This window comes from Ambystoma mexicanum, chromosome 6q, assembly GCF_040938575.1.
Source record: "Ambystoma mexicanum isolate Mex_15411 chromosome 6q, UKY_AmexF1_1, whole genome shotgun sequence".
Taxonomy (NCBI): Eukaryota; Metazoa; Chordata; class Amphibia; order Caudata; family Ambystomatidae; genus Ambystoma; species Ambystoma mexicanum.
In genome coordinates this window covers 635,779,026-635,806,762 of record NC_090937.1, presented here as the reverse complement: position 1 = coordinate 635,806,762, position 27,737 = coordinate 635,779,026, and the positions used below count along the sequence as shown (strand labels likewise).

The window sequence follows — 27,737 nt, the reverse complement described above, 5'->3', positions numbered from 1 at the left end:
AGGAGTGAAGCTGGGCAGAGTTAGGAGTAGGAGAGTCAAGAGAAGAGAGTAGGATATCTGTGACAGTGTTCCGACAGAAAACGATTCCAAAGCAGTAACATATCACACGTTATTGACTATATTTTGAGACATCCACTTTCAAAGTTCCCATTCAGGTGCTCATGTAAGGCATGGTATAAAAGACAGGTTACATTACAGGGAATCCTTTGAGTTGAATCCCAATTCACCATAACAGTTTACTTAATTAGAAGGGTAGGTTGAGATAACCCCACTATCACTATAAATAGTTATGCACTCTGAAGTAACGTGGTTCTGGAAGTAATCACGGACCGGAGCCTGCTAGTAAGTTTACTGTGAGGTTTATTCAGCGTCTAGTACAAGACAGAGAACCATAGTCAGTAACACTGGCACGTCCCATAGAGCCAGCTTCCAACTACCGTCCTTAGAACCCCAGAATTCAGATCACAACCACCACCCAACACTCCACACTGACCTCACGCATTCCACCGTCAGTGGCATCACACCCCAAGAAACACATTACAACACAGTCTTTATGTAGAAATATAAAGGCAACCCTTCCTCTTCACCATGTAAATCAGTTCACCTTGTGCAGCTGTACATAAATGTACTTCAACGGTCCCAAGACACAGGGTGAGGGGACTACTATGGTTGTTTTGGCATCTGGGGGAAAAACATTGACTAGAATTTCCAAAACCTTTGCATTGGCTGCAAGGAACCAAACTAACTTACAACAGCTAGCCTGAATCGTAGCAAGAGCTATTTCAGGCAAACAAAATGGTAAAGCTAAACATTGCCGCTCACCTTCTGCTTCGACAAAGTATGGGTAACTACATCACTGTATACCTCATATGTTTGCACGGGCACAGATGATCATAATAAATAACTGTGCAGGGTACAATGGGCAATACTTGGTTCATTATGCAAATACCTGCAAAACAAACAATGAGACACTTATGCTAAGCACTGCTTACTTTTTAACTGTAAAAACATACACATTGCTGAGAAGGAGAGAAAAACAGGGACGGGACACAGTTCTAACTGTACCGGACTTCACCACCCGCTGAACCTAGGGAGTGGAGGTGTGCCGCCTGTCTAAGAAAGGACAGAATAAGACCCCCCTCCCCCAGCCCCCCACGAATGAAATTGTGGTCTCCAATAGATCATTTGCTTCTCGCTACACACACACACAGAGCTAACCACAAATAGATGCCCTTTTCGGGGGATTTTCGACTATAGTGCTCAAGTGACAACAACCGTGAACATCAAAGCAAAAACAATTAAAAATGTTAGTGTCACTGTCGCAAGCACTTCCATTTATTCTGCCTGGATCACTGGACACTTCACTGTAATCCTATAAAATACAGAACTACGAAGACATAGTGTGATCTCATGGTAGGACTCTATAAACTCATCAATATTGGGCTTCGCTGCACTGAAGCGTTACTCCCAATATATCCAGTCCCTGTGTTTGGCTTTGATGCCAGTTCGCTCCTTCCCACTTCACACACGTTAAAGAGTTACAATGTGTAGCGGCGTATGGGTTTAAAGTATTCTTGGAGGGTGTCTGTCCCCCGTGTGGTGCAAACTGTCCTTTGGCAGATCCTGCGTAACTTTTAAGAAGGTCCCTGTTGGTGATGAATACCTTTTAACTGTAATATGAATCCCAGAGAGCTCGAGTAAGGTGGTAGGTAAGCTGTGCGATTTCTACAAACAATGAAAGTTACGCAATATTAGTTCCATTTCAATGAACACAGTCATTTACAAGCAACTCGCTATACAGCATTAGTTATTTTATCGTCTCCAAAATGACCCGAACTAGACTAATCTGCAATCTCTGGGTGCGCCCTCTAGTTCGCCCGACTTACCAACGCTCATGTGCACTAGGGCTGGACCCCAGAATCTAGATATTAATATCAGTCAAGGAAAGGCTCTCCTTAAGCATGTCTCGGGAAGGGTATGTCTCCCCCACCCTTTGAAGTGGCATGCCATGGCAGCCAGAATGTGTGTTCCAAACAGTCAATTGAAGCATATCTCCCCAAAAGGTAGGCTGGCAGGGCGCTCCCAATGACCTGGCTCCCACAATTGCTCTGACTGCCATGCAATACTTGTTCAAATTGGTGACTAGGATGTAGGGTGACCAGAGGTCCTGGTTTTCCCGGGAGAGTCTGGGGAAATCACCCTCCTGGGGTCCCAGGAGTCATTTTATAAACCCCATCCGGTGTTTGCATGGTTGGGTGGCTACTGTAATGAAATTTGTAATTTTTTTGCACAACACTTTCAGAATTTTGAAGTTAGAGGATTGGCTCGAACGCCCAGCCTTTCAGGTACAAGTCACAACACTTACTGACTGTGCCACAGAAACTGGCTTGGAAATAAGTGTACAGCAAGCAATGTTATATCAATTAGAGCAAACGCCTGTTTTGAATTAACATGCCAAGATTCACAGACAAAACTGCACAAATGTGATCATATACAGTTTATAGAAATGATAAGTGCAGGAAATAAGATTGGGTGGTGGTTGTGTGGGCGTGTTGGGGGAGGGGCGGTAATTGGTGGGCTGTGATGGGTAGTCCAGAGGTCCTGGTTTTCCCGGGAGAGTCTGGGGAAATCACCCTCCTGGGGTCCCAGGAGTCATTTTATAAACCCCATCCGGTGTTTGCATGGTTGGGTGGCTACTGTAATGAAATTTGTAATTTTTTTGCACAACACTTTCAGAATTTTGAAGTTAGAGGATTGGCTCGAACGCCCAGCCTTTCAGGTACAAGTCACAACACTTACTGACTGTGCCACAGAAACTGGCTTGGAAATAAGTGTACAGCAAGCAATGTTATATCAATTAGAGCAAACGCCTGTTTTGAATTAACATGCCAAGATTCACAGACAAAACTGCACAAATGTGATCATATACAGTTTATAGAAATGATAAGTGCAGGAAATAAGATTGGGTGGTGGTTGTGTGGGCGTGTTGGGGGAGGGGCGGTAATTGGTGGGCTGTGATGGGTAGTCCCTCATTTATGTTGTTGGTCGTCCCAGTTTTTCGTTTTGGAAATCTGGTCACCCTACTAGGATGGGATGCAAGGAGAGGCTAAGAAGGCTTCATCCTCAGAAGGTAGTGGCTCTGCAAGGAAGAAGCCCAGCAGGTGCCAAGGCTGAGAGGGTCCGATGGTGGCATCCCAGTACTGAACCTCCACAACTACATTGAATGGCTACCAATCAATCAGTGACTTAATCCCCATGTAAAAGAACTAGCAGCAAAGTCCACACCTTACTGAAGAGGGAGCCGGGATCATGGAACCACCCCCACCCCTTCCATCAAGTTCATGACAAGACAGGAGGCCAGAAAACATCGCAATCACCCATCCTATTTCGGACGAATCCCAAATGCGCCAATGATCGATGAATACACTGAGAGGCATCCTCTCAGTCAGCCATACAGACCAGGTGCGGTACAAATCTGACATGTGTGAATAAGGTGCCGCAGGCCAGGGTCAGAGACACCTATATGGACAGCCTGGACTAGGCACCAATAAGCCATGTTGCTGACATTGTTAGAGACACCACGACCTAGCTGCATTAGACAGAAGCACATGTGCAAGCTGCACTGCGCAATACAAACAAACATTCTAATACATGAAGAAGAGTGTACAGTTCTATAGTCAGAGGACGAATACATATACATACTGTCATTGCTTTTATTATTTTTATAATTAGCCAAAAGGCAGCAACACAGAAACCGCAAGGCACAAGAGATGGTGAGCAAAGCTTGCAGATGCTTAACACGAATAACTCTATGGAACTGCAGGGGCACCTATAGTACCTGACACAGCCAAGTGAGACTAACCTATGGAGAATATAGTATAGCGTGGACAGTGTAGGAACCACAATATAAGGTTTAGAAAAATTACAGCAGGCCACAGATCACTGAGCAAGGGAAGAGCTGAGCCAATTCAGGCTGTACAGAGAGCAAGACGTGCGAGACAAGGTCAAGAGATATGGAAAGACATTCCAATCCCCAGATGACAAGGGGACTAGCTGCAGAAAAAGAGAATAAATCCTCATAATTCGGAGGTGCAGAGCTCAATTTCGTGGTCTCTAGATGGTATCAGTTAATATTATCCCTACCAAAAATATCGCCGTATATATGGTCATTGGAAATGGCCATAGGCAATATTTTTAGTAGGGTTAATATTTGGGGTTATTGAGAGCAGGGGTGTCCCCCCCGCATAGGCAATATTTTTTCGGGGGTATTAACACATGAAACTCTCTAAACATGTGATGCAGCTGAAGCAGACAATGGACAGTTATCGGTGGTGCTAAAGGAGGACCGATCCCAGGCAGCCAGACACGGACTACAACAAGTGTTGCGGCGAGCGGGACATGGTCTCATAAGGCAAAGGTGGTGTACACAAGTTACAATACAGGCACAATCGTTCGCATCACCTTGAACAGGCGCACCGTGAGCTGAGAACCATTTCGTGTCTCAGGCCTGGGGACGTCAGCTCTAGCCAATCACAGTTCAGTACCCTAGGGGTGGATAGCAACGGTCAAGAACCAATGATAAGTCCATAACTCTGCAACAATGTTGTAGTTAGTAGATTGGGTATAGAACAGGTCAGCCACCTGACATGTAATAGCCAGTAGAATAATATCTATAGGTACCCATATAAGTTAATGAAGCCTCAGCCCCCAATCCAAGATAAGGTTTCTGGAGAGAGGTCCACGTTCTGACAAAGTGGTGAAATGTTTTTTGGGTAAAACTGGCCTGCGACCCAGAGGAAGCAGAGTGGTGCATGAATATTTCTGTGTTCCTTTGCTGATTCTTGTTGGTTTTATTTGTAATAAACCGCAGTTTGAAATTGGCATTGACCGAGTCCTCCGTGTATACTGGAGAGGGAGTTGTGCTGTCCCAAGTCTGCGGACTTCCAGCATCGTCCTGGGAGTCCATCAAAACAATACACTAATAGCAATTAGCACGTACGAGTGGAACCTAGCTTTAATATCGACGAGTGGACTCTAGCTGCAATATCCATAGACTTCATTGATATGTGCTGAGTTGCAAGCTACTAGGCAGTCAAAAAAGTCACTTGTCACTTCAAGTCTATAAATACAGTCAACACACCAGTTCTAACTCGCCAATAGCCAATTATCACTAGCAAATGGCTAGTGGCGGGTGAGGAAATGAGAATATAAGCGAGGTGAGGGTAACCTAGATTGACCTCACTCATATCCTCATCTCCTCCTTTCGACCTTCCCATGTCGATATGCCATTGTGCACTATGCAGAACTTGGCCACGCCTGCCATTCCCTACTGACAAAATATTGGGAACTTTGTTTAAATAACTTTCCACTCTATTTAAGGGAGGCAGACGGTTTTAAAAACACTGGGTAAGAAGCTGCTAGCCAGCTTTCCAAAGTCAACCACCTCATGTCATGAACGGGAGATCCCCACATGCACAAAGAACACAATTTCTTAATTTACCTCACTGATAAATGGCTAGAAGCGAGTGCACATTTTCAAGCCAGACTCGGACGACTAGAAAAAAGCAGCCTCGTTAGCACTGCTTGAGGACAGAAGGTCTGCACATATTCCCTAGCCTATTGGAACCCACTGATTCGCGGAACAAAAGAAAAGGTTCCTAGAATTTGAATGCAAAAAAGGTATTAAGTGGCGGTAGCAACACTGGCAGAGCACTTCAGGATCCAAAAGAAAAGTTATGCTCGAAGATATTGCTTCTTCTCACAGAAACAGCAAAAGAAGAGAACATAGACCACTATACATACACCTTAAAAGAGCCTATACCCAAATGCAGCTTTTCAGGGAAGGCAGAGGAATACCGGAGATACCAGCAGATATTGCATGCATCGGACCAAAGCAACCAACAAAAGTTAAGGCAGGTCAATAAATCCAGTCTTCAATTTGCCAAATTTATAGCTGGATTGATGTTATGGGTTTATCATGAAGGTAGCGCAATCGTGCGACAGTAACCAAGAGATCAGATAGATCATTCCAGAGGAACCAAACGAAACACTGGCTGTTTTGCGCACATGATTGGAAGAAATGGGATCCACTTCTGTACAAAGAGCAACAGTCAAAACACCAGAATACCAGTGAGGTACACAAGTGGAGGAAGCATGCTGGCAAGTTGCGATACTAGCAGGTGCAAGGTGTGATTGGGGCACACACAACACTGTGCTAAGGAAATGCCTGGCACAGAGTGCACACCGAGTCATAGCAACAACGTATATTTTGCTTCCATGTGTCAGAAGACAAGGAGCGGCAGGTTTGGAACTATTCAGACGGAAAAGCTCAAAGCAGATGACCGACTACATTTCGACAGACACCGGCAATAAGAAGGGAGCATGGGACATTGTGGAAGCAGATAGAAATCCATTGGAATACTGCTGCATTCAGAATTCCCCTTTATCCTGACAGATTAGAAGATGTTTGAGGACAGCTTTGGAAGGGAAGATGGATGATATGAGAAAGACTGCCATATAGCCCACAGGTTATGGGAAGAGATCCGTTATCATTAGGTTACAAAAGGGCTAGCTTGTAATACAACGAACCAGCAGCAGTCTGCAATTATACATCAAAAATCAGACTCAGATGTGGAGGGATGGCCACGAGACCTTAAAGACCAAAGTGAGTTTGTGAAAACCCAGTTCTGTAAAAGGGCAACGAACCTGTGTATCTCCAGAAAGAATATCAAGAATTGTTCAATGTCGACTTTGGTCTGCTAAAGGCTTTTAACATAAGACCATACTCGGGAAGAGAGCACAACCTAGAGCTTATAAAGATCAGGCTGCTTCACATATGTGTGAGGGAGAAATGTTGTAAAGTGCTCCAATAGCCAGATAATGGCGCCAACAGGAACAGTGGCTGTCGCCAATATCAATTGGAAGTAAACCAAACAGCATGATAAGGATGTGTCTTTACTGCAGAGAGCTCAATGAAAACATATGGGCAATCGCCATACACCTACTAAACATATACCAGATGATGGGGTGATCAGGGAACCAGAAACTCTGTTCTCAAGCTTAGAGCTCACACCAGTGTAAAGCTAAAGACAACTTTGGGAACAAAGCTTCCATCTGACATATTTCTCACCCCACTCGGGGCATTGAGATATTGTAATTAATATGCCTGGGGCATTCCATTTGTGAGCAAGGGGTTCAGTAGACACCACGTTGAGAACTGATAGCCCTGACAACAAGGGAAAACTATGACGAACTGTGGTCATTGTGCGGACTAGAATAATAATATTGAAAATTCACAGAGGCTTTGTCAGAAAGACAATGCGCACAAGATTGCAAAAGATTTAGAAGTCAGGGGAGTTTGGGTCCCTAAAGTATGTTGGGTAAAGGTAAATGTAATAGACAAATTCTTTTTGAACTAAAAGGTGAGCACCAGAACGAAGACTTACTGCATTCAAGTATAATGTGTCCATACCAAACTTCACATACAACGGGGACACAGACCAGCCAACCTCTCACACCAGGATTACTTTTCATAAAATAAGAGGGGCATTATATCACACCTCGTTTTGTTGCATCATTCAAACATGATTGCGGGCTCTCTTCACACAATCATGCGTGTCTAAATAACTTCTAGCTCATCAGAACTTCGCTATACTGCGTTTACATAAAAATGCTTTGTTTTTTAAATATTTTTTTTATACAAAAAGATCTTGCACAACAAACAAATTTATTCCATAGTTTAACATGTCATTGTCTATATAGATATATATAATTTTGTTCTAAAATGCAATGGGGTTAGTAAGTGCAACAACCGTGTATTCTCATAACATTTTATGTGAAAAACCTGAAGACAGCAGGATCAGTACCCTCGCACCCCACCAGAGTTTAAATTTCTATCTACGCAACTAAGCTGTCCTCGCACTTCAAAACTCAGGTGGAGCACCAACTTGGTTGGCGCAGCTACAGTCTTCAATCATCTGGATTGGGGGTCTTTACTTGATCTCATTGTTAATCCATAACACTTTCACACAAAACCCTCCACTGTCAATACTCTGTTTCGACAGTATTTTAGGATGCACAGAAGTCCTCTATCCCATCAATTCACCTGGCTGGCCTTCATCAGGAATCCGGTAGTAAGGGCAAGGTTTTTGCACGATATAATGGAAGGTTTGTCCATATTTAGCCCACCCGGTGGCAGACATGGTAAAGGAATGGTCACTCAGGGGAAAAATGCAATAATTGGTCCCACAACAGGAGTGTAGGAGCCCCATGCCAAGTGTGGCATTAAGTAGGGAGCAGGAACTTGCTTCATCTCCCATGTGAACAGCTGGCCCAACCACAATTTGAATCCTGAGTTTGTAGCTTAGAGTCTCTTTTGGCTCACTCATTACCCTTAGATCCCACCCCTTTTTCGCTTCCCCTCTTACCCCCTTCCTTTTCTCACATGCCCTTTCTTATGTCAAGGAAAGGAGTTGTGTCAATGTTTGATGACTTGTGGTTGGAATCGTATGTTACTCAAGGTTCTCGAAAGGAAGGCCATTTTAACAGGAATGTTTTGTTCTATACCAAGGGTAAAACATGTAAGTAATGTGTGCCGGTATTTGCCGGTGGGCAACACCGGCACTATTTTATGGGCACTGGCACTCATTCAAAACTCTGCTGCTTTGGCAGCACGCATGGTCACCGACCTATTTTGATTTCATTTTGTTGACTGGCCTTCAGAGCAGACGCTCTGCGTGCACTGCCGCCTACAGGTCAGGTCACGGTCGTTTCACCTAACTCTGCCTGTTTTTTTAACGAGCTTCATGTCCGTGCGCGGCAGCCAGGAAGGAGGCGCAGACTCCATGAGTCTCTGACCAAACACTAGCGCTGGCTGGTGTGCACAGGAAGGGCCGCGGGGCACGGTCTGCAAGTTCAGGCGGGTGTGGACCGCAAAGTCTTTTTTTCCCCCCATCGGACCAGTTTTTTGCTTATTTCTGATGTAAAGATATACACACTTATTCCGTCATTAATTTACTGGTATAATATAGGGACTTGATGTACGTTTTGGATTGATTTGGTGCGGGCATGTCTGTGTGGACAGGGTTTCGGCATGTTTGCATTTTTAGAAAGGCTGAGCTATTAGGTAAGCTGTAAGCACAATCTGTAATTATTTCCTCTTGTTATGCCTGTACCGCGTTCTTCGGGGCTGTTGTTGAGGGATGTTTGCATGCTTTCGATAACATTTAAGACGTCAGAGAGGTGTACACAGACGAGATCCTGTGGAAATGCACAGATCTTTTTGCACAGTGGATTTGGACGTGGTGGATCCCAATACTTGTGGCAGTGGAGTGAAACGCGAGCACAGATCTTTGTGACGGCCAGTGCCTAGTGGATGTGTTCATGTTTTTTTTTTTGTAATGGTGAGTTATTACCTACACAGTCCTTGTGGGAAGTGGACAAGGATGTGCACTGGGAACAATGGGAAGGAGTGCATTGTGCAAAACATTTTCCCCTAGCCCATTATGCATTTGATTTGACTAGTCCATTCAACTGAAGCTAGCATGATTTGCCGTTGCAGCTATTTACAAGCATCTAGCTTACTGTATGGCGTCACACTGGTGGTCAGACAGCCACTCACTCTGTTTCTAATTAGCACTGGCAATGTTGGCAGATAAGAGAAAGGGCATGGGGGACAGACAAAGTGACTTGCCCGGGATCACACAGTTTGGGCAAGCGAGTAAACCAGCGCCAGGACTGGAGGGAGCCCTTTTCGATTCATTCTATGGTTAGCTAGTTACATGCTTTTATCGCTTATTTACAGACCCCTTCTGTTCATGTACAAATGGACTACAGAGCCCACGATGGACATATGCAGTACTTTGCACTAAAAAGGTCTAGACTGTAATGTTTAATGTGTATCCCAGACCCAGTACTGCTCAAAATGGCACAAATGTAAAATAATAATTTCTTTGAAGAGCTCAGCTCTCGTTCCTCTGCACTCTCCTTTCAGGGTTCTCGCCTCTCCCAGACCAGGTATTTTTGCCACTGGATTTCCAGAAAGGGTTATCCCGATCAATCATTCAGGATGTCTCGAGCCTCTTATTTAGGGGTTGGGAATCAACCTGCATTCTTGGTGGCCATTTTGCTGTTGAGGCCTTTGTTCTCACAGGCATCCATCATGTGGCATTAACATTAAAGGGCCCCGTGGTGGATACAAGCTGCAGTGGGAACGTGGTGGGAGGAAGAGGTGGAGTCAAAAGAGGAATTGACTGCTCACACGGTCACACCATCTGTGGCAAGGAAGTGTTAAGTTAAGTGGTACCAAAGCACAGTGGCAGTGGCCATCTTCTGCACAAAGGCGGCAACAGACACATACAATGAAGTGCTTCAAGTTATGGAAGACCAGATGCAGCTGGGTTCTCAAGTTATCCTGTAGCAAGTGACTTCAACAGTGAGATTTGCAGCCAGTTCTGGTCTTTTAGCTCACCTGCCGTTAGGTTCTTCTGGTGTTTGTAGTTTCACATTCCCTTTGTAAATGCGGGACTGTGATCACCATGATCAGGGCTGGCTGAAAGTGAGCAAGGGCCCTGCTTGGGCGTCCCCTGACAAGATCTGGGACCTGGTTCGGCTGAAGAGGTTTATTGGTTTGTGGGAGGCCATTTCAACATTAGGTTTGGGCCCCTCCCTGCTTAGAGCAGAGGAAAACAGACTGAAGTGTGGTTGGGTTGTTTAGAAGAAACCAAGAATGGAAACAAAGAAACAGATTATCACGAGACAGCCACCCAGCAGGTAGCTGAAACACCTAGAGTCCACACAGATCCTTGGGACACTGGACTGTGTCCACAGCCTGCCGCAGTACATGTGTGGGAATTGGGAAACGAAGCAGAGACTGGTTGTTCAGCAATGTGTGTTGAGAGAGTGTGGTATCCTATAGGTGATCAAGGATGTCTGTGCGAGTGCAGGGGCCTTGCAGAATGCTCTAGTGGAGCTTGGAGTGTTGGGGCACCTGGGAATTCCATGGAAGACAGTTGGGACTTGGAGCTGGGCAGGGAACCAGGGTAAAAGCTACCGATGATCTCTCTCCTATATTCAATACTGAGCCTGTAACTAAGAGAATAAAGCTTGCTTCTTTTCTACATACCTGGGTCAGCCTGGTTCCTGCTCCTTGTTGTTACTGGCCAGGGCAGATCCTGCAGGAGGCAGGATACATCAGAGAGATGCAAAGGGCTACCCTACCTCCATGTCCTGCAGAGGTCTGTGACGTCCATGTGCTCTGCAGAGTAGTGTGGTCCTGACCAAAGTCAAACCCAACCTACGGACCCACGCAAACATTTTACCTGTCAATGAGCCTCCTCCCTGAGTGTTCAGGACCCAATATCTTTTCTTGCTGGTCGCTGGGGACCAAGGAATGGTGAGTGAATAGCGCGGGGTGGCGGGCCCTTGCTCATTCCCACAACTCTGGACCCTTGAGGTAATTTGCCAGATTCAAGTTTGTATGATAGCTATGTAGATTTATGAGTTTACTGCACAGTTTAGTCTACAGGTAACAAGCTCAAATACACCTTGGGGCAATTGAGCTGTTCAATCTCCTGGATACAATAAGTGCAACCGTTTGGGCAATTCGAGTTGTATTGCAATCTTAAGCAACTAGACACTGTCTCTTGAATGTTGCCTGTTGTATATAATCAAATGGCCTCCATGTCCCTATGTCAACTCAGCTTTATTCTGTAGCGAGTGCACCTTGTGGGGGTCTATATACTTTTTTCATCGATATCCATCTAGGTGGGCAATTTGGTAGAGGGCGCTTCCCTGTAAATGAATAGAGCAGGCCAGAAATACTTAGTTTAAACCCAGGATGTCAGCCTGTACCTAGAATGGTGATGCCTGAATGCATTGTGTGTTCTAATTGGCCATACGTTATAAAAATCAACAATGGACTGCAGTCTGAAATCAGAATGGTCTTTGAGGCAGAAGGATAGAGAAAGGACAATCAAAGGTTCCATTGTGGAATGGATTTGCTAATGTCTTATTGGAAAAGAGCTTTTTAAAACCATAGCAGAGATGATTAGAGGAGACTATTGCAGAAGGCACCAGGCAGCAGTAGTGTGATGGTCTGGTGGTAGGCTGATCTAGCACTGAGCAGGGCCACCCGGCCAGGACTGCGGGTGGGGCCCCGCCAGTGCCGGCATTAGTGGACCAATATATTGTGGGCCCTAGCACTTATTTTACAAATTAAGCACTGGTTGTATGCTACTAATTAGCCATAAAATGTAACTTTCCATGTCAATTCTATATATACACACACACACACTGAAGAATTCAACCATCTGCACGGTGGGTGTGCGATTGCTTGGGCTTTTTTGAAATTTTAAATGAAATGAAATGATGGTAGCTCAACCTCTGGAAAATGTGGGGGCGTTAGTCCGAACACATTTTCCTATGCTCACTGCACGACATAGACCTCTGTACTTTGGGTGGACACAGCCTACAGGCCCAGTCCCCCCGATCATATTTAGTTGGCATATGACAGCCAGGTTCACACCATGTCATCTCGGAGGGGGGAGGGCCAAACCATCCCCTGTCATGGCCAGCCTAATTAACTAACCAGGGGTCCATGGATATGCCCGGTCAATGTGTTAAGCATACAGCCAGTGGCAGCATGCACATGCCAATCAGAGCTTATGTCAAACGAGCCCACACAGGCCTGGCTACAGAGGCTAACAAAAGGGGACAGGAAATCCCAACAGCCTATCATATGCACTGTGTCAACCTGATGCCAGCTCTGGTCTGGGACTGCATGTTTGTAGTAGTCATCCCTGCAGGGACACCCCATTCGGAAGGTACGAGTATGGATTGACAGAGCCAGAAAGTCAGGTCTCGCTGCGGGACCCTTTGATCCACAACAGACAGGAGGATGGGTGGGACTTAGTTTTACATGTTTCACCCCTTTACCTTTTCTGTTGGAAAGCACTCTAGTTATGAACTCATCCACACAGTAGATTGTTGGGGGGGGGGGGAGGGAATTCCAGGATTGGTTCATTAAGGTAGGCTTAACCTACACCAATCCCAATTGAATTGGTTTTAAAAAGAGGGCAGATCCTCTTCACCAGAAGGAATAACTCACAACTGGACCCTGGTTGAAGGTACAGTCTTCCTAAAATCTTCTGCCAGTGAAGGAAGGACGGGACGTCCAAGAGGGAAGCAAGATCCTTCCTCTAAACAGCTCCCAGGGAACAGAGGGAGATACTGAATCCAGGGGACCATCGCACAGTGTGCCCTGCTTGGCTCTGCAGCAAGCTTCCTAGGTGGGAAGTGCCAGAGAGTGTCTGAACCAAAGGACAAGACAGCTGCCTCCAACACTCTCCTCAGCTCCGGGCCATCCACCTTAAAGGACGAAACAATCCCAGTGAAGAAGATAGGAGTACGTCTATCGACGTCTGCCTTACAGGACGTTTTCGAGCCAATCAAGCCCCTCAAGCTGCAACCGACAGCACTGAAAGACGCCCTTCTCCTGCTCTGCACTTCCAGCATCTGTCTTCCCAATGTGGTTTTTCAATAGTTCTTGGAAACATTCAATTATTTCCTCATATTAGTATATTTATTCTTCACTTTAGATGTGGTTTTAATTGATTGAGTAATTTATCATAAAGATTGCTTTGTCTTCAGCTCTTCATACTCTTTCTTTCTTTCTTTGGTCCCACTCTTCTGCTTGGGACACATGTTTTAGCTTTCTTTTTCTTTCCAGGACAAAGACATTCACTGTATTATTCCCCCTTCAGATAGCTCTGTCTTTCTGTCTTTTTTTCAAAAGGTTCATTAATGTTGGCATTAAGCGTTTCTCACTGCCCTTGACCTCCCTTTTCAGGATAATTTTTGTTCCTTTTCTTGTATTTGCACAGTTCAGTTTTAACAAGGATATCACATTTCCATTTTCCTCTCCTTCCGGGATCAACATTGTTCTATTTCTCAGACTGTTACAGGTCACATTCAACAAGAATGTTCCACTTCTATTCTATTCTCCTTAAGCGAATGGTATTGCTCTCCTCCTTGCCTTATCACAGCTCAAATTGAATAGATGCATCTTCCGTTTTGTTTCATAGTACTGAGAAGAGTTATTTGTGTTGTATAATACTAGTCTGATCTTCCCGTGCCTCCCCTGTCCACGTCTTTGGGGATCTTACAGGACCAGTGACGGTTTTGTTTATCCACCATACCATTGAGCCTGATTTTCTCTGTGTCTCTCACATACACTAGTCGCTCCTCCGCTTGGTTATTCAGAGACTAAACAAGGAGTTGCTCCATTTTCTTCCCTGAGGCAGAATCAGCATAGTTGAGTGGGCCGACTGCCCACCAGGACTCTCTCAGTGTCACACCACGAATTATCAAGCCCCATTCGGCTTGTCCCTTCTCAGGCTCTTGGTTATGCTGGCTTCAACGCGTTCTCTCTGCTACTTACCAGCAGATTTGGATTTTGCGGGATCCACTTCCTCCTGCAGCTCTGCCTCTTTTCAAGTTCACATTACCAGGGTACCTCCCCTGCTTGGAGATGCCTTCCTTGCTCGCTTCTCTTCTCCATTTTCACCTCTTACTTGATAAATGTTCCTCTTTCAATTCACTCATGTCAGTGGATTGGTCACTTTTTCTTAACGGAACAGTTTCTCTTTCTTCACAATAATAGCATTGTTCATCTTCTTGGGCTCAGTCCCAATTGTTGACAGACCAATCTATGCCATCATGTCTAATGGTCAGAGGAGTTCCTCACAGGAACGGGAGTCCTTCTCCCCTAAGGGGGGAGTCTCTCCTGGTGAGGTTCCACTTGCCTCTACCCTTAGGAAAGGGCGTTGTTGGGCAGCCCACAGGCTCAACAAATTCCATGGATTCGTCAAAAACACACAAACCCTATTTCTTACTCCCCAAGTGTCCATATTCACTAACCATTGGCCAGTGAAGATTTAAGCCCTGTGTAGACCACCAGTCAGTTGGCACTGTCATCTCAGATCAGCAGGTTTGCTAGTGAGGAGATTGCAACCCCACACTTGCTGCCATGCAATGCTTCCTAACAGATACTATTGGGATTCTTGATTGTGGCTCCTTGGGGGTTTGCTTTAGTGCCACATAATGGAAGCAAAAATAATCAAGGAGGAGGAGGAGAAGTGCTGGTTTGCCTTTATCCATAATGTCACTGAGTTCTTTTTTTAAGTCAAATAGGGCAGACTCTGTACCACGTCCTGGCCGAAAGCATATTATATATATATATATATATATATATATACATATATACACATATATACATATATATATACACACACACACACACACATTTATTTTTAAAACACACACAAAAATATCACTTTCGATAAGGCACCGATTTTTGCCAACAGGTAAGCGTGAAGCAATGATTCCATTTGGAAGGAAATACTAACATAGCATGCATAAAGTGTTTATACCCAAATGGGGCATCCAACCTATGTGATAAAAGATTGTATTACTCAGTGGAACAATAGAAGAGGTGTTAACTTTGTAACTATACCTCTGGAAATGTCCTTAATCTGTGGTGAATAAATGTAAACCCTTCGAGTACACCTACAAGATCACACAAAGCAGATCAGCACAACTCAGATGGTGACAATACTCTTGAGACTAAAGCTTCCAATTGGTTTATTCTTACTTCACTCCATCTCACACGTCCTCAGTTCTTGTCCATTTAAACCGCCTTCTGCCAGGTTAGCCCTTTCCTTGTGATCTTCATTTTACTGGGCAGCGTACTCCACATTGCAAATTCTCATCCCCATCTTAGAGCCATGAGATGCTTCTTTCTTTATTGCACTGTATCAACGCAGCACATGGTGTGTTCTTTCTAGCAAGGTGCTTTCTTGTGTGTGTTGTTCACACACCCCTTCCAGTATGACATCAATCAACGGCCGTTTAGCAGTTGGCAGGGTGGTTTGAGTACATCATCACTAAAAAAGCAAGCCAACTGCCCAAAATGCGGCTGTTGACAATCCAGTCAGATCGAGTTGATTCCCTTGGATAAAAGTGCATTCGTGCTTGCTTTGCAAGATTGTGCTCTTTCTTTCGACAGTTGCTTTCATTTCTTCAGGGTGGGAAATGGCAAGACCATTATTAACTTGGGAGAAGATGCAAGGGGAATGAATTGAAAGATAAGTCTCCGGGTGGGAATATAGAGAGGGGAAGGAGGGTAAATGTTCTGGATTTAATCTTCAAAGCATCCTGGATGGGCTAAACTCTAAAAGATCAGCAAACACAATTTCACAGGTTGATTGGGGGAATCCTTAAACTGCAGACACGATATTGAAAATGAAGAAACTCAAAGACAATAGAGGGTGAGCATCGCTTTGCGTGGCCAGATGTTTTATTATGTATTCTATTAAAGATAATTTACTTAATTCTGGGAGTTCCCCTTCATTGGTCCTTATAAGAAAACAGGCTACAACTAAATCCCTGCTCCAACATTTTCAAATCTGTTTGAAAGGAGAGACCTCTGCACCCCAAAAAAATAACTTGCTGTGTTCAAACCTGTTAATAACAAAGGACACATTCAGTAATCCTTGGTTAGGAGAGCAAAAACACTCAAACCAGTTGCAATTTCATTAGCTCACATGAAAAGAGCTCGTTGCCATCAGTAGTAGCAGAACTGAAATGGAAAAAATTGCTTTAACTTATTTGTTAAAGTATACGGCTGTCAATGTATTCAGCTGATGGATAGAAAATAATTCTTGCTAATGAGGTCTGTGCAACTCCAAACATATGCTCGCAAAACGTGCATGCAGGGACCCACAGAACCCTGCATCCAGCTCCATGGCTTACAGGAACGGTAGTGGAGCACCCAGAGTCAAGCAGGAGAGGCAGCTTGGGTGGCATAACACACAATGGAGCAAGCAAAGCCAGCCAGAAGGAAGGAATGGGCACGCCCTTGCATACAAATCGGTGCTCCCAAGCAGCTGGATGGTAGGATAGTCAAAGTTCCAGTACAAAGAGAGAAGAGTGGCATTCGATACACTGCGGGTATATAGATAAAGTTGGTGTGTATCTATGCGTTCAGACCTCAAATGACATTTAAGGTGCGATTTATTCAGTAAAACATAGCAAACCATCTACTAGTTTGCGAAATTGACTAGTGGCAGGCACTAATTCTGGGGCCTGACAGCAGGACAATATTTCAACATCTTTGCCTTGGTTGCACAACACCAGCGTTCTAGAAATACACACAACAATACAATGAAGAAAAATGGTAGGCTTCCAGCAAGATAAGCATTACAATTGAATATTGTCATTACTAATCCTAAGTATCAAAGTGATTGGAGATGTTACATTCGAGTGAACAGATACTCCCAAATTAGATCGGTTTCCAAAAGTTTTGGTGTAAACAGGTGTAGGAAAGCACAAACGTACATCACAAGTAACGAAATACGTTTTTTGTTTCTTTCTGGATATATTCGACAAAAGGTCTTTTCTTTGCCTGTGAGGCCTATGAAACTGGTAGACCATCTTTGAGGGGGCAAAACAACTAGAACATTTTGGATTTCAACAATCAGCATTCTTAAGATACATTTTCCTACAATGTATGTGAATGGGGTCATTTTTATATCAATTTGCTGCACTGGAAACATAACAGTGTGGCCACTAAGAGCTTCAGTAAGTATCCATGAATTCATTGGGAGAGAATCACTTAAGACAAGGATGTTTAAAATAAATCTATAATAAATCAGGCAGTTCCAAGGGGGAGAGTGGTCTAGCACAGGATAAGATGGCCATGCACATCTGTATTTTTTTTTCTTTTTAAACAGGCAGATTTGAAGCCATTGGAACTAATCTGCCTACGGAAAAAAGCAACACTTTTAGTGGTAATGTTTGGGATGTGGGATTCGGTATCTTTAGAAGCCATCTACTTAATAGCCTTGTGGTGAGGACCTGGGATTGTGGAAAGTAGCGGGGACTGGATAATACCGGAACATTAAAAGTAAAATTAGGTGGGAATGTCAGAACTGTAAGGCTTCTGTAAATTCACCTACAGTGTTTCAACAAATACATTAAATGTGCACCACGACTAAAAAAAATGGAAACTACAATATACACGAAATGCCATACACTTGCAAAAAATAAAAAAGGGAACCTAGAACATCGGACCAAGGATGGAGACAGACGGAAACAGCCAATGCTGTGCAGAGCATGACTTACTTGTACTTCCTGTTAACTGTGCCTTTTCAAAATGAAATTGTTGACAGGACTGAATTCGTGAAACACAAATCAAGAGATTTAAAAAGTCCATCTATAAAGTGCCCCAAGTTAAATAAAAATGCATTGAGGTCAAGGATTAATGCATAAGGTCACAGTGAATGCAGCTAAATCACCTATTTATCTCTGTTCATCAAGAAAATTTTACTTAGATTAAGGGAATAGACAAATTCAAATCTTGCTTAAATATATTTGGCATACTTATGTGGTGGTAAAACTACTCAGGTTCTTTTTTTGATACATTTATTTCCATTTAATTATAATAACTGTTGCTGGTTACAGAATTAAGATCATAACCAGGCAAACACACTCAGATTATCTGTTAAACTACATAGAACAAGGACTACCCGACATGGGTCCAGTGAATCGAGATACATTAAATTATCAAGCTTTACCCAAACACACTGATCATAGAGGACAGGTTTTTCACCTAAAATTTCAAGAAAATGATATGGTAACATGCTTAACATAGATCAAGGTTTCAGCTATGCCAAGGTAAAGATGAAAGTATTTAACAAAAAAAAAAAAAAACCCTCACATATCTGGATACCGTACAAAAACGGAAAACATCTGGACGGAGGATGAAGACATTAAGGTAAAAAGTTTGCCAGGAAAAGTAAACCACATAGCTTTTTTATATCTCTCCTTGCTCTTTTGTTTTAAGATGTCCTTCTCCACTACAGAGGTAAAGCGGAGACTGAGCACCCAACAGTATCAAGATATCAGGAACTTCCATTAGGTCAGGATTAATATATTTCACCCTAAAATGAGCAAGTAAACATTACAACAACAAGAAACATCAAATTCAGAGTCATTCCCCATTAAGAGGAATTATTCAGCTAATTCCTTACTTAACAGAGTGCATTGCATCCATTACTCAACCACATACTCCATCACTCATTTGAAATCATAATACCATGCTGCAGTAAAAGAAACATGCACTATTCTACAGACTGCCAATCTAAAGGGCACACAGTCCCAGCATACTGAGGCCTTGTAGCATGTGTTTCTCTAGTGCAGGGGTCTGAAACCTTTGGCTCTCCAGATGTTTGGACTACAACTCCCAGCAGCTGTACCCAGCAGAATCAATGCTGGGTTTAAAATTGCAGATCAGGTCTTATGCCCCCCTATCTGCAAGACCTTATTATTGAGAAGGTTAATAGCAGGTCCCTTAGGTCTAGTAATCAGAATTACTTGTTTCTTCCCAGATGTAGAACTAAGAAGGTCGAGGATGGTGCCTTCTATACAGCTACCCCTAAGGCCTGTAACCTGTTGACGCTGCGAGGCCAGGTCTCACTACCTCTCTTTAAGAAAGAATTGAAAACTTGGCTGTTTTCTTGAACCGTTGTATCGAGCAGAGCCGACTGAATATTTTTTTTAGATAATAACCAATCAAAATAGTGGTGATAATGTTCTATATTTTGTCTGCACCCTAACGCCTAAGGGTCCATGGCTGTGCTATATAAATAACTCGTAAAGGGTCATAGGAGTCATAATCCAAAACATCTGGAGAGCCACAGGTTGCAGAGTCCTGCTCTAGTGCATTCTTTCAGGTGTCAGGTATATCCTACTGAATAACTTGATTTGGCATCCCCTTGCTCCCCAGTCAAGAAAGGCCATCCTGGTATTAGATCAGAATTGGAGCCAAGTGGAGTACTATTTCACATCCCACTGCTCGGGAAGAATCGTTTATCGTCTTGCTTCTGGACAGCATGGTATTCGTGAAAGTCTGAACATCACGGTTGTGTAGTTTTGCTTGCCTGCCAGTGGCAGTTTAGAAAATACCTGCTCTCAGGAATTATTCCACCATTATAATCAGGAAAGAACTAACACTTCAATCACTAAACTCCATCGTATCACGGAACGAACTATTGCTCTATCAAAAGATACTTTTGCCAAATCCACCACTGATACTTAAGGCAATAGAGCAAAAACTCAGGGCAGGAACGTGTAAGATGCTTCAGTGACGGGAGGAAAAAACAAAAAACCAGCGCCTTGACTGGGCAGGATGTACCGAGGACGATCTCATCCATAACCCAGGAAAAGTAAAGAGGCGACTGATGGAGAGACTGGATACAAACACTAGACGAAGCTCAACTAGTAAAATCTATGAAGAACGGCCCGGACAACCCGGCAAAAGTAAACGGGACCAGAGCCTACCTATTGAAGTGCCCATCTAGGAAGCTTCACGAAAACTTTCTGCATATCCGCCTGAACATTTTATACACAAATTAGATATTATTCAGGCGAAAACAAGCAAAGGCCAGCCTCTGTAGATACTGCAACCAACCTGATGCAATTGAAACCCATCTGCTCATCACCTGTAGAGGGGTGTACGAGGCCCGCACCCTCTACTTGAGACCCGTGTTTGGCAATGCCCGGTGCATGGAAGAAGAGGAGAGATTGATGAGTGTAGAAAACACCAAATGGAGCATAGCGGTGACAGGCTTCTACGAAAGCCTTGGACTGAACGCCCAGAGTCTGAACAAACTGACCTCACAATTTGAGGGGACCAAACCACTCTCTCTCCTCGCTTTCTCTACTCCTACAAACTGCAGAGGCTGGCACGAATGAGACTTTGTCTTTACTTTTTATCTCAAGAGATGAACTTTCAAGGAGAAATCTTGTAAAAATTGTTTTTTTTCTAAACAATTAAAACAAGTAATAAAAAAATAATAAAAAATATTCCACCCGTTTCAGTCAGCAGATTGTTCCCCTGAACAATAGAAAATGGATGCCCATTGTGACATACACTTTCTGCTTCTAAACTGAAAGGTATCTAATTGAGAAGCTTTCTGGGTTCAGAGATGGATCTAGTGAAAATAAGCCATCAATTGTTCCCAACTTTATACGTAGGATAAATGCTGATCAGTATAGTAAAGCCTCAGACACTGGGATTCCCCTTTCCCCCATAGCCCCTCATCACAAAGAAGCAAAAATGTACACACAAGTATAAAGACCAGATTCTACAGAAAACCTTGGAGGGTGTGATTTGTATGGTCCAAAACGCTCGTTATCAATCATCCTGGAAGACAGACAGCCAGGTGCCACGTGGTGAATGTTCTCACTCATTCGAGGCTTTAAATGGATATACTGGCTATGCCATCTAAAATCCAGTGCAGCAATTGAAATCAAATGATGGGTTCAATATAGAATCCATGCGCTAGTGACCACTCCGGGTTGAACTGTAAGATTCAAAGCCGGCAGTGAACACCCTTCAACCAAACCCACCCAACTAGGGTTTGGAAAGTGTGAAGATAGGGCGACTAGGTTGACTCGCGCTCATTTGACTTCCTTACCCAATCTTGTAGATCGTAGTAACAACCTATTTTGAGAGCTGATACCCTAAGCGCGAGTCACCCTTTTCAGACTCAAATCCTATCAGCAATTGAAATGTCTTCCCACTTCCGACCTGAAAGCCCATCTTTGTACCTCAGAACGGTAACAAGATCTGCTGACAGAGGCATTGCCTGGCAAGAGGAATTGGCAGTAGGTATCTGCAAAAATGTAAAGGTGTGACTGAGCTTAAAGAAAGGTTGATAAATTAAGTACGTATGTGTGCTTAACACTTCAAGAACAGAGTGGCCATTGAACTGGCCATCTCGAATAACTGAACATTTTCTATGCACAGCAACTAACAATCTCTTGAGCCATTAAGCTTTCTTGGAATCCAATTCTGCTAGTTTAACCAAAAACTTGCAAGATTTAGAAGGTTTAGTGAAAAGCACTTATGTATCAGAATGCCAAACATTGAACCAATGCAAAACTAACAATACACATGCTTAAATGGGGAGACCACACTGTACCTTTTAAAAGCCTCAGGGGCATTCCGCTCACATTCCCCAGGTTGTAGAAGAGATTGAACAGCAGGATCTTTTAGCTTTTCTTCAAACCCAGGCATCAGCCCGCTGTGACTGATCTGAGCCACCAACCCTCGAATAAATCCTCCAAGGCACAGTGTATCCGAGTCTTGGGCCCTGCAGAAATGAAAGGCCAGGGCCTGTCGATGCAAACCCCTCTGCAGACCGGCTGGTGAGCTGGGCCACAACATCTCCGTAATGAGTGCCGTCTTGCCACTCCCAGGGCCCCCCACCAACAGCACACCCCAAGACACTCCTTTGCCGCCAAGGGGTGCAACAGCAACATTATTGGTGGAAGGCAACGGACTGCCACCCAAGCAGTTGCTTTTTTCCTGGAGACAGTGCTGAAGTTTGTGGAAAACCCACTCGCGACAGTAAAAGTGCTTCCCATGCAGCAGACTTGTTTGAGCCATTTTATAGACCTCTCCCTTTCCTGGTTTTCTTCATCAGAAGCTGAACCACAGCCAGCACCATCAATCAAGCAGCCCACGCAAGCCCCACTGCAGGGAACAAGGCCAACCCAGATTTATCTCAGCGTGGAATCTGCCATGTAAGCACCACTTTCCAGCAATCGGGAATGAACGTCAATTTTCTGGCCGCTTCTTTCCAGGATTGGGCCGGTGGTTCCATTCACAGGCTGCATCTCGACCAACGTGCTGCAGCATTTGCATCCTGCGGCTCATCTGATGAGATGGCAAAGGGCTGTAAGCCCACAAGGCGCACTAATGCTGTTCATATGGCAGGAGACCAAGCCCCACTACTACATCTGATTTTTATATCTTTCTCTGCATCTTCCAAGAATGCAGACACAAAACATCTGGAAAACATCATGAACATTTTCAATATCCGACAAATATCGCTTAAACCCCCAAATGATTCTTCACGTCGGACCTTTTTGAAAACGTGCTTAGTTTATTGTATAACAGTAAATGCCATCTTCAACAAATTGCAAGCCCACATTTTAGAGAAACAGGGAGCAGCTTCTCAAAGGCCGATTTAGAGGTGCTGTACAGTGACAAGAAAGACAGCGTTCCCGAAGGCAGTTGCTCTTCAGCTGCAGTTTTGTCGAATACACATTTAGCCCCCACTTCTTAGATCCCAATTCTCCGCATGAGGGTTTTGTGTAGTCCAGCGAGAAGCGACTTGTTCGTGAATTCTGCAATATAAAGACGCATATGTTCAAGACAACGCCCCACAGACATAAGACAACAGAAAAAAAATGGCATGCTCACGTTATACGACTCTGGTCCCCTGCGACATTGGCACTTCTTGGAGAGTACAACCTCCCTCCCCCTCCTCAAGACACGGTCAGATGAGGTGCTCACAACAGGGTGCTTTTCCTCGTTAGCAGATTTCTCTCATCCTTCCTCTTCGGTTTGTGGTTACAACTATGTGGGATAATTATTCATTCACATCAGTACTTCAAGTTTAAGGGAACCCCCAACAGCCAAACATCAAAAAGCGTCTGATGGCTCATCTAGTTAAGACAGCAATCAGCTCAGGTAGCACAATGCAGCTATTCAAGGGAACCAACCTATTCGGGTGGAATGAGATGTAGACCAAACAACGAAGCCCTTTCAATAATACTACAACAGTTAAAATAGTCGTCCCTGGGTATTCTGCCACACCGAGTGGCACGCCAACTGGTGTAACTAAACTTGTGCTCCTGGGTCACATCTACAGATCACCAGTCCCAATTACCAACGCTAATTGATGTTCCCACATCCCTTTGCTCTTAGATGCATTTGTCCATTTGGGCATTTTTGAGTACATAGAGCAAAATATAATATTCTATTTGGACAAATGCATCTCCAAGAGCCTCCAGTATCACGTCTATTATAATGATGTGGTATTTATAGCGCCTTAATCCAAAGCGCTTTACAGAGCACATATTTACATACAATATCACCCAACCGAAATTGGTATTCATTTATCGACTTCGGAAGGATTTAAGGTTTAGTTGGCCTTGCCGGGATTCGAACCTGTGTCTGCAGATCACGCTCAGATCGCAGCAGCGAGCGCTCAACCCGCTGAGCTTTCTTACCGGCTATTATCACACGTTAAACATGTATTTGGCAACAACATTGAAGCATTTTGATAGAGTTTTTGGGCGTTTCGGCACAGTGCTACGAAACGAGGAAGGAAGCTGGCGAGGCGCTGCACTACCTGCTTGTGATGTTTACGCCGTCACTCAGGAGCGCTCCGTTTCCATTGTCAGCTGCTGCTGGACTTCGATTACAACCCCACGATGGCCGGACCTCCCCCGCCGCTTCCTGCGAACAGCACTGCGGCCAGGGCACCCGACCTTGTCCTCACATTATCTCCAGAGCAAACAGGCGTGACCGAGAAGAGGGCGGAGGTGACTGCATGCATAAAATCAGCCTGGCGAGGAACGGTGTCTTGGCGAGAGTGTTATGGGGCAGGGTTTGTTGTGGGAAGCATAGAACAGAGGCGTCATAGGAGAAGGCTCTCGGGTGGAGGTGGCTGACGGGTTTGGTGTAGTAGTGTTTCTTATGAGGCTCAGTACTCGAACACAGTCGTGGGGATAGCCAGCTTTACTTGGTGTAGTGTAAAATGAATATTGCTTGGGGGGAGGGGGCATGCCTCTGGTAAGTGGTAAAGGCTGTGGGGCTAGTCTAGATCGGTGATATCTGGAGGTGCTACTTTAGCAGACTAGGTATGCTGGAGTTACTGGCGAGGGGAGGGTCCTGCACTCCAGGGATCCTGTGTAAGGTCTTGATGTGTTTAGTACAGCGAAGAGGCATGGTGCGTGCAGTGCACGGGGTGCTAGACCCTGGCGCAATGCCCTTGCCAGATGTGCAGACAGGGGTATCTCTCCCCTTGTTAACACCCTTTCGGCAATGCACAGCGCCCGGGAATGGGCGACGCAGAGGCCCCTCAACGACCCACCTAACAGCGGTACCTGCAACTGCGAGGGTCCTCCGAGCTTTTCTGTCACCGACTTGCCAGTTCCAGTCGCACTCCCGGCTCCCCGTCTGTCTAGCCGAGGCGTCGCCGGTCGATTGCTGCCTGCCGCTGAACTCCCTTTCTGCCGCACCCCCCAGATTCAGGAACCCGCCCAGAACCGCTATGCTCCACCCCTTGCTTGAAGACCGCACCCCAACCGACGAAATCACGCCTCCTGCTCAAAGGCCCATCCTCTACCAGCCTAGGCATTACAGTACATCTTCTTTTCTACCCACTCCAACATGGCCGCCGCGAAATGTCCTCAAACGTTGCTCCAAATTCAAACTAACGAGAAATCGATCTCCCCCCGTCGTAGACGTGGAATACATAGCAATTTCACAAGTTAAATAACTTCATTCAATTATTCGCAATTATAAAATATTAAGGTTGTGAGTTGACACTAATCCGTTTAATCTATTCTTTCAATCTTTAGTTCGGATTTCCCTTTCGGTATCTGTATCTTGTTTTCATGTGCACATGGCTCGCTCGTCTCTGGTATTGTGTCTTTTCAAAGATGAGTGCCCCATTGCCTACCCACAGTAAAAATGCTCGGGTTTTTACGTTTGTGCATCATACAACGCAGCCACATTTTCCTCTCATGACCATTCAACAGTAGCTTTTGAGCGGTGTACTGCCGTGAACGTCAGAAGAGGAAACGACCGTGAGTCTTCATGGGATATGCAGTTCTAAACTGTTTTCTGCGATGTTCCCCTCCACAAGGGTTAATATGTTGACTTGTTATTACACCAATGCATGCAAGACACAATGAAATACATTAGTTAGCAGGATACAAAATATGGTAGTTAAGTGCGTTATTTTCCACAAGGCAGAGGGAGGTTTGTCCCCCCACCCCATTAGCTTGCAATGGAGGAAAATATATTTAGAGCCTGATTCACAGAAGCGTTTTATAATGGAACAATCACATTGGAAAACGCTCTGTGAACCAGGCCCTTAGTTTCCATCTGTCAGGTAACCCACTAACCAATATAAGCTCAAACTCTGCATACTTATCTCACTCAAAAAACTCACACAACCATCTCTCCCACAACAAGCCGCAGGCACTTCACAACACTGCAACAACACATAAGCCGGAACAACAGCACACGCGGACTGACTCCGATCCGATACCCGCACCAAAGCTCAGCACCCGGTGTATACCGAGTTGATGCTGCCAACAGAACACCACTCCTCTCACTATCCTACTCCCTTCTTCACCTTACTAACCCATCCCACCTTTATCGTTCACAGATCCGCCTGAGCGCCTGGGGACCAATTCCGTTGGTGACAGTGCGCGGTACAAATACCTTTAACATTTAACATCCAGCATGTAAAAACCTAATAGCATACTGTTGTATCTTAGCATAACATCTGCTATGTGTGCTGTGTGTCTATGTCATACATGCCAACCCTCCCGATATAGGTGCCTAAAATAACAATACCCCCAATGCATTCCTATGGGGAAAATGCAATCTCCCGATTTCGCTGCTGAAATCCCCCTCTCAGGGGCTTCAGAATGTTGGCATGTCTGCTATGTGAGTGAGCAGTGGAGCTTGGAATGTTGGTGCAAGGCCTGGAATGGTGTGAGTGTGAGGGTTCCAGGAAAGGACAGTTAGAGGACTGGCAGGGAGAGAGCCAAAGGAAGCAGAAGCACATCACCTGATCTCCTGTCTCACTTTCCCACTGTAACTGGAACAATAAAGAAGACTTTAGCTTTTGATAACCCTGGCTCTGGTGTGGTTCCTGAGTATCCTGCCTGTGTCCTAACCACACCAAGATACATCACATACATTCAAGCCCTCTTCAGTTTGAAGGGACACCTCAGATTATTCACAGGTCTTGGTACATTCAGATCAGAATAAAGTGCATAAGAAGGAGGGGGGGTTGATGCAGGGCCGCATTGGGGTACTATAACCTCTGCGCTACTGCCTCTCTGTTCCAAAAGAATAGCTCTTGTGCATTATAGCATAGGTGTCAAAGGTGTAATCGATAAAATTGCGTCTTGGAACTAGCCAGGGTTGGACTGGGGCATAAAATCTGTCGCGGTCCTAATGAAAACATGGTTCACAATCACACAATACAATTAATTGCTAACCACAACAGACTGTTTGAATACTATCCAATGGGATGTTTTTGGTAAAATAAGTTGCAAATTGCACATTAAACAATTATTTGCATAGTAACATTGGTCAAAACTAGTATAGTTACTTATGAAACTGTTCCACTCTGGCCAAAAAGTGGCCCATTCCGTAAAATAAAACGGGTCCATCCTAGAATCAACAGCTCGCACTTTGGACATTGTCTATAAGCCAGTCCAAACCTGTATACTCTAACCTCTGCCTCACTGGGTCGCCCTCCAAAAACCAAAGCTTGTTGCATTATGATTTGGTGTGTAATGGTTGAAGCTGCATATTGGATCTAGCAATGAGGGTTGGGATAAACAAAAGTGAGGGCATCTCTGAGCCATTTGTAATGGAAATAAAGGTAAAACAACATTTTTATAACAGTAAAAAGAAGTTACAAATTAAAAATGTTAAATATTTCCTCCCAGCACACAGGTCCATTTATTAGTTTAATTATTGTCGTGTCAACGAGGGAACTTAAACCTGCAACCTAGCCACTGGTAAAACTAGAGATCATAGCTTTTTCAATATGACATGGCGGTCAAAGGTGTAG

General features: G+C 44.5%; 1 protein-coding gene across 3 annotated transcripts in view; it reads right to left on the bottom strand.

The window, feature by feature from the left end:
• Nucleotides 1–25,192, bottom strand: part of ANKRD50 (ankyrin repeat domain containing 50) — a 239,834-nt gene extending 214,642 nt beyond the window's left edge. The window contains exons 1-2 of one of the 3 annotated variants that reach the window (XM_069631123.1): nt 25,008–25,192; nt 22,044–23,253 (exon numbers count right to left, since the gene is read on the bottom strand). In XM_069631123.1, the coding sequence (XP_069487224.1) occupies nt 22,044–22,510 (467 nt within the window). In that variant the 5' untranslated portion in view covers nt 22,511–23,253; nt 25,008–25,192. The other 2 variants (XM_069631122.1, XM_069631124.1) reach the window with 2 other exon arrangements.
• Nucleotides 25,193–27,737: the final 2,545 nt, after the last annotated feature.